At 38.5% G+C, this 7286-nt stretch overlaps 1 protein-coding gene across 12 annotated transcripts in view; it reads right to left on the bottom strand.

Annotated features, from left to right (window-relative positions):
* Positions 1–7286, bottom strand: part of CAMK2D (calcium/calmodulin dependent protein kinase II delta) — a 216376-nt gene that overhangs the window by 104654 nt on the left and 104436 nt on the right. For 11 of the 12 annotated variants that reach the window (XR_002114339.2, XM_010709966.3, XM_010709974.3 and 8 more), the window contains exon 6: positions 3198–3300. Coding sequence is in view for 11 of the 12 variants with exons in the window: in XM_010709966.3 (XP_010708268.2) it covers positions 3198–3300 (103 nt within the window). In the remaining variant the exon portion in view is untranslated. Of the gene's footprint in view, positions 1–3197; positions 3301–7154; positions 7228–7286 lie in introns of all 12 variants that reach the window. The other variant, XM_010709979.3, reaches the window with a different exon arrangement.

The raw sequence follows: 7286 nt of genomic DNA, 5'->3' as shown, positions 1-7286 counted from the left end.
AAAAAAAGAAAAAAAAAAAAAAAAGAAAGAAAGACACTCTGATGTTGAGCTATAATTAGAATCAGACCATGCTATGAGTCACTAAGTGCTGTAGAATCCACTGGAAAGCAGAAAAAACACTGGAAGGAAGACAAAGTTCAGGACACCAGAGTGTTTTTGCCTTGTTAAAACAGTTATAAGAAGATTAAGGAAGGCACTCAGAATATTACTGAACGCTTTTGCATTTCTATAACAGTATAGAACTCATTCATTTATCAAATATTACAAATTTTACACTATTTTCTGTCACTGTTCTTTTCTTCCAGCTTCTCTGTTCCCTATATATGTTATTATGAAGACATTCATCTCATTCTCTACCAAGCTCAGCATAAAGACCTTATGATGCTAAGTTTGAAACAATCACTTCAGATGCACCACCTGACCAATAAAATGCAAGATTTTACAGGGTGCTGCAATCTCGTGTGCATTATCTGTATCCATACAGATGGAACATCTAGAAAAAATAGTCCTGAAGTTCATTCTGCTCGTTTTTTCTTGAAAGGCTTCCTGTTTTCCAGATGTTTTCATCATTTGAACAAATTATTTGTACTTCGTCTTCTCCCTATTCAACTCTTTTTGTGCTAGTCTATTCATTAATGTGCAAGACCAATCTCCACTCTCTTTTGTGGATTACTGGAATCCATTTATATAAAGGCTGGGATTTAAAACAGCAGGCTAGCTTATAAAGCTACCAACATATGTCCAACTGTACTGTTTGTGCATGTGGATGCATCCTAGATTTCAAACTCTCTATCTCTCAACACACCGCTTGCACAAAATCCTTCGTGCTTTTATTCTAAGCTTTGATAGCAAGCTTGCAATTGCTTTGTTCAATTTTAAGCTGTACTTTCTAGCTGCTGTAAATGAGAATATGTAGCTGCCACAAATATTTTATTTTGTGCTTATTTCTTTCTTAGATAGAAAATAACTTTGCGCTTGCACTTCCCATCTGTTGAAACGGTGGTATTTGAGATTGAGGAACTGTATTTGGACATTTCCTGTTATTTAAAATGACCAACATTAAATTTACCTACACTTTTTCCTTGGGCAACTATGAACTGTAACTAACGATCTATAATAAGCATTTTTTTTTTTTTAAATCATTAACAAAAAAGGAAATGCTTCAGTGGGACTAGAGAGAATTGTGTAATACTGAACTTACTACCCCCATCCTTTTTTCAGATTCTGAAGCAGAGATTTGTAAATTCCAAGTATTGACTCAGAATATCTAGTTTAAACTTCTCTCTCCAGGAGAGAAGAAACTCTCCAATCCCAGTGCCTCATGAACTAAGCTGAGGCACAGAAAATGCACTCTTTTGCTGGTTATACATACACACAGAGCTTGTTTACACATTCCAATACATCTTTGTCACCTTTGCCATCAAGGAAGTACACTCTCAATTCCTCTCAGATCAAGATTATGTTTTCAGAAGTATCACAGTAGCACACTACTCTAGTTTAAGCTTCAAAAGATACTTGTAACTTACGGACAGACAACTTTTCCCAGACACTCTAAACCATTCTCTCATTTCTTCGATTTATGGTATCCATGGTCTCCCATATGAGATGCTGCTACATTAGCAGTTGAACATTCTTTATAAGCTAGATTATTTTGAATTAAATGGGTCAAATACAGTTTTGTGAACAGCTTTACTAGCTGGTCCGAAGGGGCAGTCACCTCTAGGACAGCAACATAAGCAACTGAGACAGATAACTTGGACTGTTACGGTGAAGATGTGGATTACTGTCTAAAAGTAAAATTTTCAGGTATTTCCAATGAACAAACAGCTGTTCAGATAACATGTTTTGACTTCTGGGTGTAGGAATGGAATGTTCCAATGTTTCTGCATTGGAATTAACAAGATAAATATTTAACTGATAGTTCTTTTCAGGGGGGTCTTTTTACTTCATCAGGGGTTTCTGATAGTCTTTGCATGCTCAGCAGATAGGTGAAGTCATTTATAGTCACAGAGATTAGGTTGATGGAGTAATTTATAAGTATAAAGACAGCATCTCTCATTTGTCCAGCTATCTAGAATACCTTTGAGCCTTGAGTCAAAGATAAGCTAGACATCCACTCCTAAACAGTGTGACAAGGATGTCAATAAGTTTATTATATTGAAAGACTACTAATCTTTGGTGCAGGACGGACAAGACCTGAGTGATAGAGAATTTAGGAGGAGAAGTTAAATAATTACCGATATATATGTTTAGACAGCAACAATTTATGTTTAGCCAGTATGCATATGTTTAGTTAAGTGTAGGGAACCTGAAGTACTCAGCCAATGAGAAACCAGAAAAAGATAAGCATCGGGCAATAGAGCATAAAGGTTGTAACACTCTGTCTGCAAGTGCACTCCTGTGTGCAGGATGCTCACCATTGCAATTGTGAATAAAATCTGCTTTTATCAGAGATACCAGCCTGATAAATTATTTGGATATTTCCAACATGGGCAGCTGTACTCAACAGCATTAACCCACAGCCTTACTCTTCAGTTACATGAGTGACTAAATGGAAATTAGCCATCTCCTTCCCAGCCTCTGTCCTTTTATTTCCTTTCCACAGATACAAAAGTGAAAGTGAGAAAGAAGGAGTTGTGTGAACCTATTTTCTAAACAAACTTACAGGCAGACAAAAGGCAGGGCAAACCAGAAGTTACTAAATCTAAGTTTCAGAGTCAAGGAAGGTCAAAGACATTCTGTGCCTACAAAAGAGACTTCTGCCAATTCATTTTATGCAGCGGTTTGGGAAGATGATTTAGCTTTGCCAGTGAAGAAAAGGTTATGAGGCTGAGCCTCTTCCTGCCTAATCAAGCTCTTTTATACGGAAATTTAGCCACGGGTCATTTTTTGAAGCTTTTTCTTTTTCTCTTCTCTCTCTCTCCTGTTTTATTGTTGTTCTTGTTTTTAATAAACAAAGTCAGCTGCCAAGTTCTCTTTAATTCTGTGAGAATTACAGATAACATTCTTCCTAGAGAAAAAAGATCTAAAGTTTACCTTGGTGTAGAGCTTGAACTACGAACAAATATCCTTATGAGCTACATGCCAAGTAATTACACAGCTATGTTTTACACAAGAATGAGGAGCTAGCAGGTTTGGGAGGCTTAGCGGCAACACAAAACAAATGCTAAGATAATAAAAAAACCCACCATACTTACCAAACCAAGCCTGTTGTTCCCCTTGGACTTCTATAGCCAATCCAAAGTCTGCCAGTTTTACTGCTGCTCCCTTGGATTTGCTAGCTAAAAGTAAGTTTTCAGGCTTTATTTGGAAAGAGAAAAAAAATTGAGATTAAAAAATAAGTAAATATAATTTAGACAGTTTTTTCCCCTTTTTCTGTTGTTGTTTTTGTTTTGTTAAGGTGGTCTGGAAAAGAAGAAATACTTTAGAGAAGTGAAAAAGAAAAAAAAACACCACGCATTTTCTCTATAAAAGTTAAAAACTGTACTTTCCACTCTTAATTTGGAAGAATCACTAGGTCTGTAAACTACCATCATGATCCCATATGACAGCAAGACTGAAGATAAAAGTGCAAATCTTCTGGAGAAGTAAATAAGCTAGAACTGCCATACAGCATTGTGATTACTGTTTGTTTGATAGGACAATTCAGAGAGCCCTAAGAACTCACTATATGGAGAAAGCCGCTGAAAAGCCCCAAAGCCCACATATCCTTTGATTCGCAGTCTGTCCTACACAGTTAGTAGGATTAGGCATTTCTAACTGCAGACTGTATGTTTCGCATGACAACAACAGCAGCCATTTTCATATTTGCATTTAGAGGGCAGGTGTATTTGCAGTGCAAATCTTTCTACAATAAAACAGCCCACCCACATTTGTGCTTGCCAAGAACCTACTGCAAATAACAATTTAAGTCTGGGAAAGTTCCCACTTTGCTTTTTTAAGGCATGCTGGTCACATCTGAAATCAAATGCTTCAGTATACCTATACAGTTAAAAGTAAAGGATTTGATAATAGTGGTGTCATTCTAGCCTTCATGAAGTATCCTTTGAATGTCAGTTAGCAAATCCATAGAATGTTAGTCATCCAAAGATAACTTTATTCTAGGAACCCTAAAATTTTTAACCTTACAAAACACTGAAGAATTCAACAGAACCTTTAAAAAAACTGACTACTATTTTGTTCTCTTGACACTTCTTTTTTCTCTATACCCATTATTTTATTCTTTTTTAATCAGCACTGCTTTAAGCCACAATGCTTACCGTTTAATCAGAGTAATTTAAACATATAGTCACGTACATTCTTGCAAGTTCTCTTATCACAGTGAGAGAAGTTTACAGTAACTCCTTCCTAAAGCAATGGATGATCCTGTGTGGTTATGATCTTCAGCAGTGCAAAAGCAGTGACATGTCTCATTCTCTTGGTTGAAAGAGAACTACTGATCTACCAAGCCCTTATAAGTTGGAACATAAGATTCCATTTGAAATAGTAGTTTTGTGTTCTTTGTTGTCATTATTTATTTATTCCACCACATGCCTTTATCTGCAAAAGTGCTCTACAAGAAACATCACCATCACGGGTGAATATTTTTCAATAGAAGATGAAGCAGATTTACTCGTATGTCACAGACAACAGCCTTTTGAGGAATGTTGTGTGGGAGTATACCCCTAAACAACACACAGCTGTCACTTCTGGATGATGAGAGGCATACCAGAAAATTATCATGCATGAACTTGGAATGACTGCAAGAACTTGGAAAATGTTAACAGCCCGGTCTGGGCCATTCAGGACCCTGGATGCAATAATATTACCCTATGTTACTGGGACTGGCTGCAGTCAAGCATGCAGAACAGCAGTGCTAACTACTGAAATTACTACAAATAAACTAACATGATTTATGCCTTATTTTTTTTCAAAGGGTTTTATTCAAAGAGATCGAGTACTATATCTCTGTGCATTTTCCTGGAATACTATTAGAGTTGAGTTGTTATGTTGTTGTTGCCACTTTTTAGAAACTTTAACTTCCACGGGGAACGCAAGTAGGTCGTAATCACAGAATTTAACAAAAGCAGCTGATTGCGAAGAACTGAAATTCCTTCATGGAAGTGCATTTTTACCATCTGTTAAAGACAGACTTCCACTAGGAGGTCAGTTTATTCCAGACATAGGATCCACCACCATTCTGACTTACACAAGAGAAAGCAGCAACAAGCAGTGCAGCAGCTGTGAGAGGCTGCAAATGCTCCACTCTTTTGCCACCATATTCTACTTAAGGATGATTAAATGAAATCAGATTGCTCAACTGTTTGAATCTCCTTTATCATTGCCCCCATCACACACCCCCACATGCAACATCAAGCAGCTTAAGGACCCATGCCAAGCCATAAACATTTTCTATGTGTGTTGCTGCTCTGCTCATGGGTTTCTGCATCTTCTTTTCTGTACAGGGAGTTCTGCTGGGATTTTACCACAGTCTTTCATTTGACTCTTTTTTTTTCCTTCCATTTTGCCAGAAAGGAGCAAGTGAAGAAAGAATGTTCACTGTTTCATGAAGTTTTCACTTTCAGAAATGAAGCTGGGTACTGCAGTTTGGCAGGAACATTTTTTCCTCATAACGTTTCCAATTCATCCTGGATTTGCCAAAATCAGAAATCCACACATTTTGCCACAGTGAAGAGATGGATTTAATGCATAACTGAAGAAAAGGTTATTTCATGTAAGTGTATGAAGGGCTCTAGAAAGCGTTCCTTACTGTAGCCTAAAAGTCAGTTTACAAGGCTACAATCTACTTCTTTTATTCCTTTTAATACTAAAAGTATCAAATTATGTGTGCTGTGAGGACAGGAAACTATTGGAGCTGCTGGACAAAATGACGTTTTCTCATTTAAACTTGTTCCATGTTATCTGGCTGCCTGCCAACCAAAAGCTACAGCCTGGGTAAGGACCTGCCTATGTTGTACAACTGTGACCTGGGGAGATCCACAAGTTCAAAACAGATTGAAGATTTAGTGTCTCTCCAAAGTTTATTATTCTCTAAGCTTTCTGAGCGTAACATTTTATGGTCACAGATGACACAGACCTTTACAAACTCAAACAGTAACTGTAACAGTTGTTTATTGGGAATTAGAAGGATGGCAATACGTAAGACAGCATTCTGAGCCCAAAATTATTATTTATGATAACTACCAGAACTCTCTTATCCTGGGAGGAAATTCCTACTCCATGTAACTCATACAGGAAGAAAAATAAGTGTCAGAGAAGCCACGCAAGAAAGAATTAGTGTATTCTGCTGCCTTAGCCCACATGCCATTTTTCTTCTGTAAAAAATCTATTTCAGATGGTACGCTTCCACCTGCTTTCAAATTGAAATCTTTTTTTACTTGATATCTTGAAGCCCCAGTGTCCAAACCGAGATCTCCTCCTTTTCCACAAGGCTGGTTTCTTACTAGCTCTGAGAGACAGACTTGTCACTGGCTTTCCCAGCAAAAGAAAACAATCTTTAATGGTTTCTTTCTATGCCAATCTGTTTTAAATTCAGGAAGCAACACTCTCCAGCCATTTGGAAATGTACACAGCTAAGAAAGAGGTAACACTCAGCACAGGAGTTTTCTTTCAAAGGCTTCTATCCCAGTGCTAAGTAAATATTCATCAGGTAGGACCATCATGGTGGAAATGCAGTAAGAATTCTAGCTTTCTAGAAAGGTTCTATAGCACACGCATCTGGAGGAGAGACCTTTCTATGCCAGCAGTCTCACAGCAGCTGGCCTTTTCTCACTAATGTGTGTGAAGTGCAAATTGACAGCGTCCCATTATGTTGATGAGAGAGAGCTCTGGATGCCCCAAAAGCTCTTAAAGACTGTGTATTCAGTAAATACACCAAATGCTTGGAAAGCAACTACTGTTTTCCCTGGTAATGAGCAGAGGACAGTAGACTCGGATGTCCAAGTTCCTGGAGCTCAGCTAGGTATTAGCTTGCAATTGGCAAGCCATTGCAGATTTCCTCCAGCGAGGACTAGAGGCTCAGCGAAACAACGACAGCAAAAAGGAAAAGGTTTAAATTTCCAGATCTCGCGTTTGTGAGTTAGTTTGCTGTTCTCCGCTGCCGCACGGCGCAGAGGCTCCGGCTGGGGAGGGCTGGGCGGGGCAGCAGCACTCACCTTGAGGTCGCGATGGACTACGCCCATCTGATGGCAGTGGAGCACAGCCTCCAGGATCTGCTGAATGCAATGACTGCATGCAAACACCAGGGGCGCGTGTTAGTTAAAGCGTGCACCGGCCGCCCGCACGCC

The sequence above is a fragment of the Meleagris gallopavo genome, chromosome 4 (genome assembly GCF_000146605.3).
Source record: "Meleagris gallopavo isolate NT-WF06-2002-E0010 breed Aviagen turkey brand Nicholas breeding stock chromosome 4, Turkey_5.1, whole genome shotgun sequence".
Lineage (NCBI taxonomy): Eukaryota > Metazoa > Chordata > Aves > Galliformes > Phasianidae > Meleagris > Meleagris gallopavo.
This window is presented reverse-complemented; position numbering and strand designations above follow the sequence as displayed.